This window comes from Serinus canaria, chromosome 28, assembly GCF_022539315.1.
Source record: "Serinus canaria isolate serCan28SL12 chromosome 28, serCan2020, whole genome shotgun sequence".
Classification (NCBI taxonomy): Eukaryota; Metazoa; Chordata; class Aves; order Passeriformes; family Fringillidae; genus Serinus; species Serinus canaria.
Window position 1 is genome coordinate 2927765 of NC_066341.1, and position 12453 is coordinate 2940217.

The following is a 12453-nucleotide window of genomic DNA, read 5'->3' on the forward strand; positions in this document are numbered from 1 at the left end:
GTGTTCTTCTCTCCTTCCAGGGTAAGAACAAAGAGCAGCCCAAGGAAAGAGAGAAGGAGAAAGAGACAAAGGAGACAAAAGAGAGGTGTAAAGATATCAATGGGCACCAGCTTGTGCCAGGGGTTTTCTCCAGTTGCACCAGCTGCTCACTGTGTGCCAAACCTCTTGGGAATAAAAGTGGTCTGCAGTGCCTGAGTGAGTATGGCTGTCACTGCCTGGCTCTGCCCCAGCCTGCGCTCCCCACCTGCTCTCCAGCCCAGGCTGTGCTCCCCCTGGATTGCTTCACTTCTCTGCCTGCCTTGACTCTACCCCAACACTCTGCTTGGCCTGGCTTGGTTATTTCTCCAAATAGTCTAAATGATCTTGGAATCTTGCCTGGCAATAATTTATCCTCATTTTCTTTGGCCACTTGACCATTTCCTGCCCCTTTCCCCCAAGGAGGGTCCTAAATCAACTTTTATTTTACTAATTTTTTTTTTATCATGAAGTTCTGCTTTGCCTGAACAAATATACCAACTGCCTGAGTGTAGCTGGATCTTTTAGGATGTTTTTCACAGCCGGAGTGATGTCTCAGCTCAGCATCTGCCCTTTGCATGAATACAGGGATTTCTAGTGCATCCAAAATTTTATTAACTAATAAAAGTCAAATGTTGCCTCCCAGGACGTGCATGGGTGAGACTGGTGCTTTTCAGCTGTAAGGAGTGCCAGCCCTCATGGGCCTCTGTGCTCCCACTGCATCCACTGTGGCATGGCTTTGGCTGACAAACCCTGTCCTTCCTCTTTGGGGCAGGTACTCAGGGCACTGAAGAATGTTTTAATTCCCAAGGGATTGTCTGTGGGCAGAGAAAATTTTCTGGAAATGAAAGGATTGCACTCTTTCTCCACCCTGTACCCTCAAGCAATGCTTGCTCTCTCAGAGGCTCTTAAGGTCAGTAAAACCTTTCTGGGGCATAAAGGGACTGATTGCCCTCGGACACGTGTGGTGAGAAATATATTTTCCCTTCAGGGCAGCTGGAGGGAAACTGAAAAGGGGCACAGAGCTGGCTATTAGTGAACATTTTTCAGGCATCACAGCAAGAAGTAGGAAGAAGGAAGCTGAATAAGAATTTTGCAGATATTTAGAGAGAACAGAAATTTAATGGGAGGAGGCAGAGTTGTGCCTTGTCATTCCTGTATGAGGAATCTCCCAGCCAGAGGCTCTGTTTGCAGTCCTGCATGCTGTTTTATAAAAATACCTTAACTGGGAATATACAGACAGCCCTTGATACCCATGAGTGTGGAGCCATGCTCTGTATGGTCTTGGGAACTCTGAGGGCATTTAGTGTGAGTGATTCTCCTCTGGACAACCCTATGGAGATCTGTGATCTGGAGTTGGAGCTACCTGTTGAAATGAGAGTGTGGTTCAGCATGGCTTGTCCATCATAAATACACAGGGACTGTACATGAGTTATGGCAACTTTCACCTTGTTTTCCAGCCCTTCAATAAGGAATCTGTGTTCTGTCTTGTGAAAGTTCAGAAGAAAAACTCCCAGGTGGCTGAGGCACTGGTTTGTGTTTGGGACTCTGTGACACCTCCTTTGGCTCTTGGCGGCCCAGACTGCAGAGCAGTACAGCTTGTTTTGTAATGTTCCCTTTGCAGTGGCTTGAACTGAGGCTGAACAATCGGGCAAAGTTCTGAGATGTCCGTTAAAATTAATGGCCTGTCTGTGGTGAGAGATGGGCTGGGACTTGTGGTGTGACAGCTGATGGCCTGAGAGTGCCTATATTTGGATGATGCTGAGCTGAAACCTTTGCGAGCTGCTGCTGAGCTGGTAGTTGATATCAGCAGCTCCCGTTACTGCGGCTCGGAGCAGTATGTGGTCTCCTGACTAGTCCCTGACAGAGCTCTGGGACAGCAAGCTCCGTGGCCACTGAGAAGCCAGAGCAGCAGGCCTACTTTCAGAAGTGTGAGCAGCTCTGTCAGGCTCAATCTGAGCCGTGCCTGCTGCCAGGATGTGAGGGTATTGGCAGCGCCTCTTGTTTTCTCCTCGTGGACTCACATTTGACCATCCCCGTGCCTTGGCCCCCGGCCAGCCCTCAGCCCATCGCTGGTCAGGTGCTGCTGTTGCTGTTGCTGTCTGCGTGGTATTTTTAACTGCAGCACCACCACGTGGTCCAAGGCAAAACGGGCTCGTGGAAAACACAGGAAAAGATGGTGCTTAAAGCAAGAGATAAGCTGAAGGGGGAGGAAGGATGGGAGAATGATCGCAAGCCTGAGATCTTTTCACTATCCAGTGGACAAAAAAGGTCTGGTGACTTCCATGGCTGTGATGAGCTGGAGGAGTGAGAGCTCTTCCTATTAGAAATACTAACAGTAGGAGGAATTCTGCATTTAAATCAGAACAAAAAAACATTGTTCTGTTAGAAACGTGTGTGAGCTGTGAAGGAAGTGGGCAGCTCGATAGCCTGGTACATGGTAACTCATTTCTCTCTCCCACTGATTCCTCCCATCTATCCTCAATCCACACACGCAGAGTCTCCCAGGGGAGAAGAAGGCTGTGCTGTGTGTTGAGAGCAGCGATTCAGGAGAGTCTCTGCAGCTCACAGATGTGCAGTTAGGAGCCTGGTAGGGATGAAAAACAAAGAAGAATGATTGCAGTCACAGGGATCTCAACAACAGTGGCCACCCAAACTCTGCCGTTATGTAAACTGTGAGCTGTGAGTCCCGAGGTTTATTGTTCACCTGGAAATGAGAAAGCTCCTCTTGAGCCTTTGCTATCACGGGTGGAAAAGGTTCTGTGCCTAAATTAATCCTCTGTTATAAACACGCTTCCAGAGTTTATGCAACAAGAGTTAGATGAGTCCCAGGGAAGCCCTGACAGGAGGAGAGCTCTCCAAGCAGGCTGTGCCATGGAGGCCAGCCAGGGATATGCTGTGGAATACAGATGGAAGGAGGATTGCTTCCCTTGAGCTTAAGCACTGAGGTGGAGATGGGACTTCTACATCTTTAGCTGAAAATCAATCTCTATTACTTCATGGGACAGACAGAGCCCAGGCCCCCACAGGGGTGACAGATTGACCATCCTCCTCCAAGGAAACATATAGCTGTGACCAAACTTTGGCAGGCTTCAGACAAACTCCTCTTCTTTAAGAGAAGGTGCTCAGTTTAATGAATCTTCCTGAACAATACAGGCTGTGCTAGACTGTCCACCTGTCCTAGGCTGACCCTTGCTGGCTGCTTCAGTGCACTGGCTGATCTCTAACTGGTTGCTGTAACAACTGGTGTCCAGGATTTATTTAAGGCGCATTGTGAAAGAGGTTTGGAAAACCATTTCCTTTCTCACAACGAGAAAGGGAGAGGACACAGATTTCTGCAGTTTGTCTGGCAAACATCCTCCACCCATGACCAAGGAGAGGCCAGAATAGCTTTTGGTTTAGACCTGAAATTTGGGGTGAAATTCACTTTTCACTCAGCACTTGTGCCTGTAGGGTTTTGCTTTTAGATTCCCAATGCAGTACCAATAAGCTAATAGGTGAAGGATAGTTTTGGCTTATGGTAAGGTGGAATCACTTGATTTTCTATCCTGAAATTTCTGTTCACAGCCCACACAGAGTCCTGAGAAATCTGAAAAGCAGCAGACAACCTGGAACTTTGCATTTCCGTAGAGAGGCACAGCTGCCAAAAATCTTCTGTTTGGGGGGAAAAAGGAGGTTTGGCTGCTGTAACATGATGACAGTGATAAATGGTCTGGGAGTCCCACTTGGAATAAACTATTACTGACAGGAGTCCAAATAAACAGAGGCAAAACCAGAGCGGCTGCGTCGGGCTGTGGGTTAAGGTGGTTCTGAGCCAATGGAGCAGGATCTGAAGCAAATGTGAAAGTGGCTGCAGTGCTGGTTGCAGAGGAAACACTGACTGAGCTGAGTGTCCTGACACACAGCTGGCTCAGCCAGCTCCAGAGGGCTTAGGAAAGGAAACTAAAGCACATACTCTTCTCAGTGCTTCTCCTTCTCTGCTTTTCACTTTCTTTCTGGGCAGTAGTACCTTGATCTGGAACATCTCCAAATGCCGCTCCTTCCATTCCCTGATAAAACCTCAAGATCTTGTACACTCGGGCTGACAAATGCATAAGGACAGTAATCAACCTGAGACACATCCAGCAAGAAATCTTTTGCTATTACAGAATTACATAGATTAAACAGCTGGTACCCTTCTCTTCTTTGCAATCCAAACCTTAGCTCTGAGCTACAGAGTCTTGGAGCTGGCTGCTGTGCCAGATTTTGCACTGATTTTGTGGCGATGCCCTGAGGCTGCACAAGCACAGCACGTTCTCTCCATGACAGCTGCAGTTGGGCAATCTGCAATGCTTTACTTTTATATTACAGCAAAGCACGAAGTTTGAAGTGCCCAAGGATTAATCAGTCACCAAGTGACAGCCAGCTGTTTACTCCCAAACTGCTTTGTGTAATGATAATTTCTCTGTAGTGGTGACAGGCCCCAGTAAACAACTGGGACTGCAGTGTACTCAGTCCTGTAGAGAAGCAGCACAAAAGGGAACATTTTGGAAAAGCTTGCAACTATGAGATGAAGATAAAAATAAAATCGATTAAACAGGTGTCAGGGTGGAAACCAGAGATCACACTGGCCCCATGGTAGGATTTCATCACATCTCCAGCCCAGAAAGTGGCAGGTTCTTTCAAAGCATCATGGGGAAACCTGCAGGGTGGATTTTGAGAGGGAAGTTTGTTTTGTAATCGATTATATTGTGTTTTCAAGCTCAACAGACAAGTAGGATATGTGTGATTGAAAATATGACAAACTTTTGATCAGTATTTTAAATCCTCAGAGTGAAATCGGGAGGGGAAGTTGGGTGGTGAGCTCTTCCCAGTTTTCCTGCCTGTGCTGAGTATTCCAGCAGCCCCATGCTAGTACATCAAACCTTATTGTGTCAGGGAAAAGGTGTTTTTTCCAGCAAGCAGTTTGGTTCTATGAGTCAGTGCATGGATCTCCTGCTAGGGAAGATAATTCCCCTTTCCTCTCATCATTTGTCTGTGCAGGGGTCACTGGCAAAGGCCTGGGCAGGCACTGGCTGTTGAGAGCAGATAGGGAAGCCAGCACCTGCCAACCCTCTGGGCACTGCAGCCTTGCCTTGGCAGGGTGTTCATAAACACTCCAGCACGCTGGGACGGCAAATCCCACTGGGCTTTTAATAACAAATTATGTATTTCAAGTCGCAGGCGATGTGCAAAAACATATGAAGTGCCATGCTGAAGGTGTCACTGAGGTGCCACATCCCATCCATTAGGGGCCTCCTTAGTCTGGGAGGAACCATGTGCCCTCCCTGAGGGGAAAGTGTGGGCTAATGGTGGCCATGTACCCTCCCTGAGGGGAAAGTGTGGGCTAATGGTGGCCATGTGCCCGCCCTGAGGGGAACTGTGGGCTAATGGTGGCCATGTGCCCTCCCTGAGGGGAAAACGTGGGTTGGGGAGAGGCATGTGTTTCCCTCAGAGAAGTCATGGTTTCTGGGTAGCTGTGTGTCCTCCCTGAGGGGAAAGTGCAGGCTGAGGATGCTCATGGTGTCCCTGAGGGGGACATGCAGGCTGGGAGCCCTGTGCCCTTCTTGAGGAAAAGTGCAGGCTATGGGTGGCCATGCTGGCCCTGCAGGAGGAAGGAGCAGGCAATGGATGGTCGTGTGCCCTCCCTGAGGATGAAGCACAGGATGCTCATGTCCTCTGTGAGGGAGATGTGTGTTGGGGCCCTGTGCCCTCCCTGCAGGAAAAAGGAGCAGGCTATGGGTGGCCATGAGGGGCAGGAGCAGCTGGAATGGCTGTCTCCTCCATGAGGGGAACAAGGGGGTCAAAGGATGGCATGGAGGGACTCACTCCACCCTGAGGAGTGCCCTCCCTCATGGAAGGCAGAGGCTGTGGGTAGACATATCCTTCCCTAAGGAAAACGCAGGCTGAGGGTGGCCATGTGTCATCCCTGAGGGGAAAGCGTGGGTCAGGGCTGCATGTGCTCTTCCCGAGGGAAGGATCAGGCTAAGGGCAGCCGTGTGTTCTCCATGGGGAGCAGGCATGGGCTGCGGGTGCTCATGGCGCCCCTGAAGGGAAAACATGGATGTCTGTGTGCCCTCCTTGAGAGAAGCTTATGGGATAATGATGTTAATGCTCTCCCTGAGGGGTAAGAGCGGAATATGGATGGCCAGTGTCTTGGTTGTGGGAAAAGCGCAGGATTAAGCGTGTCCGTGTGCTCTCCCTAAGAGGAAAACACGGGGTAAGGGTGCTCATGTGCCCTTCCTAAGAGGCAAACACGGGTTAAGGGTGTCCGTGTGCCCTCCCTGAGAGGAAAACACAGACTGAGGGTGTCCGTGTGGCCTCCCTGAGAGGAAAACGCAGATTGAGGGCGTACGTGTACCCTCCCCAAGAGGAAAACACAGACTGAGGGTGTCCGTGTGCCATCCCTGAGAGAAACGTGCGGGCTGCGGGTGCTCTCCCTGAGGGGAAAGCGCGGGCTAATGGTGTCCATGCGTGCTCCCTGAGGGGAAGGCACGGTCCCAGGCTGTCCCTGCGCTGTCCCTGAGGGGCCGGGACCCTGCCCGGCCGTGCCGCGGCGCGCAGGCGCACCCTCATTCCCATTTTTCCTTCCGGGACACGGGGGCGTTTCCTGTTGCTGTGGCGGCGGCTCCCGGGACCGAGAGGGAACCGGCGGCTCCCCGGGGAGTCCGGTAAGAGACCGGGCTGTCAGCGCGCCCGCCGGCCCCTGGCTCCGCTCCCCCCGGCCCTAGCGAGCTGCCGAGCACCGGCACCCCCTCTCCGGGGCCGCGGCGCGGGGACCGCCCGGCTCCGGTCCCTGTGCGGGCAGCGGGGGCTCAGAGGACTCCAAGGGGTCCTGGCGTTTGGCCGGGGCAGCGGCTTTATCTTCGCTTTGCCCCAGTGCCACAGGTTTACAGCAGTCCCGACCTGTGCAGCTCAGGGTTTCAGCTGCGGGACGGGACGCAGCTTGAAAGATGCAGTGTTTATAGTAGAAAGCTCTTTCGAGGGCTACGGAAGGAGAGAACAATGTTGTTGTTTGCGATAGGGTGGCGAGCGGCTGAAGCCTGAGTGAAACCGGCTCTCTTTATGCCACAGCTTGAGTCCGAGCATCCTTGTGATCATAATATCCGGCACCTCGTCCTCTCGGTTATTACACACATTGTGTGTACTGGTGCTTCAGCAGCGAGAAAAGTCTGGGATTTGCGTGAAGAGACCTTAAATGCGTTAGAGAAAAAGGCGGTGAAAGTTTCCGTTTGTCCACAATTGCGAAGACTGGCCCATTTTAAATATTCCACATCTCTGACTCCTTGGGGAGAGGAGCGGGAGATGGTATCAGCTTCGCTTTTGTGTGCTGAAAGGAAACGCCAGCAGGAGCTAGGAGTGGTGATGGATTTTGGAGGAGGAGCAGGGGAACAGGCAGTGATTCGAACAGCTTTCTGAATGTTTCTGGTGCTGTGTTTGGTTTTGTTGCTCTAATAAATAAGCATAATTTCTGAATATTATTTGGAGATTTGGTGTCTCACCAAGAGAAAAAAGGGCTACTTCTTAGTTGCTTTTCACTCCCGTCTTAAGAGAGTTTTATGGCAGGCTTATTTATTTGGCCCTTTTTGTTTAATTTTATGAAGGTAATAGTTTCTCTTTGGCACGGTAAAATAAAAGAAACCCGTGAAACATGGCTCTCAGACAGGAGCCATCGGACATTGCGTGTAGTAGTTCCACCTACTGTTTACCTATGAAATATTTTAAATACCTTTTATGATTGTCATAGTTGCTGCTTCAGTTCTGTAGCGTAGACTGGGGGAAGGGTTTAGTGTGAGACAATTGAATTGAGACTCCTCTTTATTTTAGGATAACATGCAGATTTTACTTGGCAGTGTTTAAAAAACAGAAGTATCAGTTGTTTATATGTTTCTGTGCCTAAAGAAAACCCTGTGGCCTCCAGAATTTGCACTGCTGGGAATCACAGAACCCCTCTCTCTGCTTCATCCAACTGATATTTTGACAATAAAACCAGATACAGTGAGCAAGTAATTATAGGTTGTTTTGGAGCCAAAGAGGAATGCTCTAACAGGGAGGCTGAAACTTGATAATTTAGTGCTGTTGCTCTCTGGTGTGGACTGTCTCTGTTTCAGAATGTGAAGTATCTCATCTTCCTGTACCCTTCCAGTTTTTGGTTTCTGCCTCTGCGTAATTAGACAAGTGAGAAAACAAGTAAACACTGACCACTGGAGCCACTAGGACAAAGTTAAATCTGCTCCGAGTTCCTCAGGGTACCTGACCTGGATTTACTCAATACAGAAACTTCCTCATGTTCCAATGAAACTCCTCCTCTTTCCTGAGAAGTTTTATCACAGTCACTCTGCATTTTCTGGAATGCTGTGGTGGTTTGAGATGTTACTTGGCCGTTTTGTTGTGCATCTCTGTTTATAAATGCAGAGTTTATTATGTTCAGTGTTAATCATTCATATGAGGGTTGTTTCCTTTGTCAGTTCAAGAGGGAGGAGTTCCCTGTGTGGTGTAAGGGTGAGGAAGGAGGGAAGAGATTCTTTTTGATCCCTGAAGGATTGGACAGTTAAAAAGAGGAAAAAAATATTAAAATTACTAATTTAACAAAGAAGCTATTTTGTCCTTAGCTCTTTTCAGCTGATTGGATTTCACAGGTGGTGAATACCCTTGAACTCCATGTTTATTACAAGCACTGTTAAAGTCTGACCCTGTTTGAACTTAGCTGCTTTAAAGTGGTTTGTTTTTAATCTGTCATTTGAAAAATAAACACAAAAAAAATCTTTGAGATAAAGAAAGTCAATAGTTGAATTTTAGATTAATCACAGCATTTTTGTCTGAGAGTTGTTGTTTGCAAATGGTCTTTTAAGAGTTATTTTATTGGGCAGTACCGTTCCAGACCAAAGGTCAGGGTCATAGTGCTCATAATGTCTGGTGAGTCATAGATTTGCCCTGGAATCCAATTCTGGAAGACATTTATAGGACATTGGCAGTGTCTGATCCCCTGGAAGGTATTCCAGCTGGGGGAAAAAATGTCTTTGCCTGCCCCTTTCCAGCCAGGTTTGTTGCCCTCTCCTGCTGTGAATAGGGTGTTGCTTTTGGGTGTTGTAATGCCTGTCCAATAAAATGCTCCTAGACTGTAAATTACTTTCTGTGAGCCATTGGGAAAACATCTCATTAATAAGGGAAATGGTTTTTATTGTACCAGATTATAAATTCGTTACCCTCAGCCATGAACAGGATCTTTTCTGATGTTTATGAGCCTTTTAGTCTTAAATATTTATTTTCTGGTTGGTCTTTGCTTTAGTCACTCACTAGGTCATCTTTGGCACAGGCTCCTGCAAAATGCTTCAAGTGAGTGACTGTCACTGTAGTAAGCAGATCTGGGATAATGGGATGCTCCCAAAATTCTCAGTCTCAATTCCAAAGCTGCTGATTAAAGCCCAGGAACAAGCCAGGTGGGTTTGCTCAGTTTCCATGCCATGTGGTTTGGGTGCTCTGGTACCCTCAGCTGTAGTGGTGCTCCTGTCCCCATCCAGTCAAGGTGACCCAAATCCTTGGACCTTCTCGGTGTGTTGGCACTTTGGTGTTGGCAGCACTGGCCAGAACTGCAGCCCTTCTGCACAGTCTGTCTCAAGATGAAATCCTTTGGAGGGTCTGGTTTTCCCTGCCAAATTCATCTTCTTGCTATTCTGTGAGTGATTGAGGGAGAAGACAAGGAAGAGCCTGGCTGCAGTCCTCTGAGTTTTTATCTCTGCCTTTCTCAGGAAAAGAGAAGATATTCTCAGGAATATTTTCTGTGCCTCTCCAGCTTGGGAAGAGCTTGCTGACAGAACCAGAGCTGTTATTTTTTCTTTTTCTTTTTCTTCCCAAATTCTTGATTTGAATAAGACCAAATCCTACTGATAGTAAATGCAAAAATAATTTTTTTGTCAGTTTGAGTTTACTGATGCTGCTTTACTCTAGATGACTGGAAAAGATAAAAATTTGGTATTTCTATACACCTGTTAGAGATCTATTATTTCTCTACACCTGTAAACAACCCTTCATGTGTATTTCTGCTCTTAAACATCAGCCTCCATCTGTGCAGGTTCCTGTCCCTTCTTTGCTGTCTCCTGTCCCTCATGTCCCTCATTGTTTTTTTCACCCCTGCAGTTCTCTGATACCATTTTCAGAGGGTCTTAATAAGAATGCAGAGTAATAAAAATAAATGCAGAAATCTTACATGCATTAAAAGGAAACCAAGCCACTGGTATTCAGAAGGTCCTTATCCTGAATTAGAGTGGCCTCCCTTCAGCACTGCAGAAATGTTGAATAGAGGAAGCTGGAGCATATTTTAGAAAATGAAGTATGCTTATAAAACAGTCTTCTGGCAGGTTTCAGATTTCTCTTATGTGGGCAAAAATAATGCCACTTTGAAATCATTAAGTAAATGCATTTCAAATAGTCTCACAGAGAATCAGGTCCTTGGATTTAGCTGCAGTTTTCCTGCAGCTTTTCTGTTTTCTAGTATGTTCTCCACTGTTGTGTAAAGAACCTTTCAGCAGTGGAGGGAAGTCATACACAGCACTATTAGATATGTCAGCTGATTAAGTGAAAAATGCCTACTGAGAGTGCCACGAGCTGTTATCTTTACCAGAGCAAGGGCATGATTTTAAAATTGAAATATGTTTTTAAGTGAGATCCCTTTTGCAGTTACCTTAACAAGGAACCCAAGCTTTTCAAGAGGAATTGGTCCTACTAATCATTGATAGGAAGAGAATTACTGAATGTAACCCCCAAAAATGGGGAAATGTTGGGGAATATGAATATCTAGTTGAAATTTGATGTTTCTAGATGATTATATTACAGAATTCTAGATGAGTTATGTGGATTTCAGGACCATGTGGGAAGGCAGTGGCTGTAGGAACCTCGGGCATCCATGGGGCTGCCTGTTCTGCCCTGAAAGGAACCCATCTGTGAGCAGCACTTGAAGCCAACCCAGCCTGACGTCATGGAGAATTTCTCTATTTCCTTTTGTGTGTTGATTTTTGTCCTACAGTTCGTTTCTTTGTCTCAAGAGAAAAGGGATTTCCTTTGTCTCAAGAGAAAAGGGATTTCCATTTTCAACTACTTGTTTGTTGTTGAGGCATGTCTTTTTACAAGCTCTTCATTCCCTTATGGTAGGTGGAGGCCTTATCATTGCTGAAATAATGAATATATTTGTTATTCTCTACACAGTTTTAAGAAGTGATAATTTTGATACATTTTTTCTCATGCATTTGCAAAGGCACATACATTTGAAATTAGATGTGGTGCCTTTTGGTTTGTGGCGTGGGGTGTGGTAGCAGTAGGAACATCCCAAATAAGAGAAGTTGTGGGAGGTGGTAGTTTTTGTGGAGGTTGGTTTTTCTCGTGTGTGCGGCAGGCACTTGGGAGCAGAACTCTGCACTTCATTTCCCACACTTGGGGAAGTTGTGTAACATGTGAGCATCTTGCAGGTCTGTGCATTCAGTCATTCTTTCAGTCTTGTTTTTATATCTTTATTAATTTTTTTGTGTTTAAAGCCAAGTAGGTATTTTGGTCCTGTTCTCTGGCTTTTGCTGAAATTATGGAAAACACAAGTGAGCATCACTGTGGGTTAGCCAGGAGCTTAAAGCAGACGCCCAGTCCTGGTGCCAGGCGGGGGTGGTTCTGAAGGGACCTTAAATAGTGTTTCCTCTGTGCTTTAAACATAAACTGGCTTTTCTCTAGCAGATATGGTGTTCATCTTTCCAGTTTTGTTCTGTTTCTCTTTTAACAGGCATGTCTGGCAAAAGGCAAATCCTGGTGTCCTTCACTGAGTTGTTGGTGTCCAGCTTTGCTTTTGATGAAGGCTTGCTTTATAGATGGGCAGAAAGGCTGCAGAAAATATTTGGCACTATCAGATTCCTTTCCTGTTTTCTCAATAAGTAGTTATCAGGAGGGGAAAAAAAAAAGGAGATTGGATTTTATTATACTAGTAATAGTTTTATGGCTTTTGGGTGAGAGAGCTGCTTTGGTTCCTGTATCTGGAAACAATTCCTTTGTGCAGCTGGAAGGGTGGTGATGCTGTGGTGCTGGTAATGCTCTGATGATTCTGGAGAGTGTTTTGATCTTTAATTTACTGTAGTTACTGCAGCTCCCAGCAACAGTCCATGCAGAAAGGCAGCTATTCCTGTGGAGCCAAAGAATTGCTGCCCCCTTGATTGGTATCAGTTCTGGAGGGAGAGATGTGGAAATGGCCTTTGCAAAAATGAGGAAAGCTGTGCTCCACTGAGTGGAGGTTGGGCAAAAACTGCTCGTGCATTCCAGAGTGGCTCTTGGATTCTTGCATGTGTGAATTGCACTCAGTGGTGCAGTCTTACTGCAAAAACTCAAGGGTTTGATATAAAATCAAGACCAGAACATGCGCAGCAAGGATGCTTGCCACAACACCTG

At 46.9% G+C, this 12453-nt stretch overlaps 1 protein-coding gene across 5 annotated transcripts in view; it reads left to right on the forward strand.

Moving 5' to 3' along the window:
- Positions 1–12453, forward strand: part of ARHGEF18 (Rho/Rac guanine nucleotide exchange factor 18) — a 50658-nt gene that overhangs the window by 12782 nt on the left and 25423 nt on the right. For 3 of the 5 annotated variants that reach the window (XM_030231927.2, XM_018921610.3, XM_018921611.3), the window contains one exon: positions 21–195. In XM_030231927.2, coding sequence (XP_030087787.1) covers positions 21–195 — 175 coding nt within the window. Of the gene's footprint in view, positions 1–20; positions 196–6619; positions 6705–12453 lie in introns of those variants that run through there. The other 2 variants (XM_018921612.3, XM_018921613.3) reach the window with 1 other exon arrangement.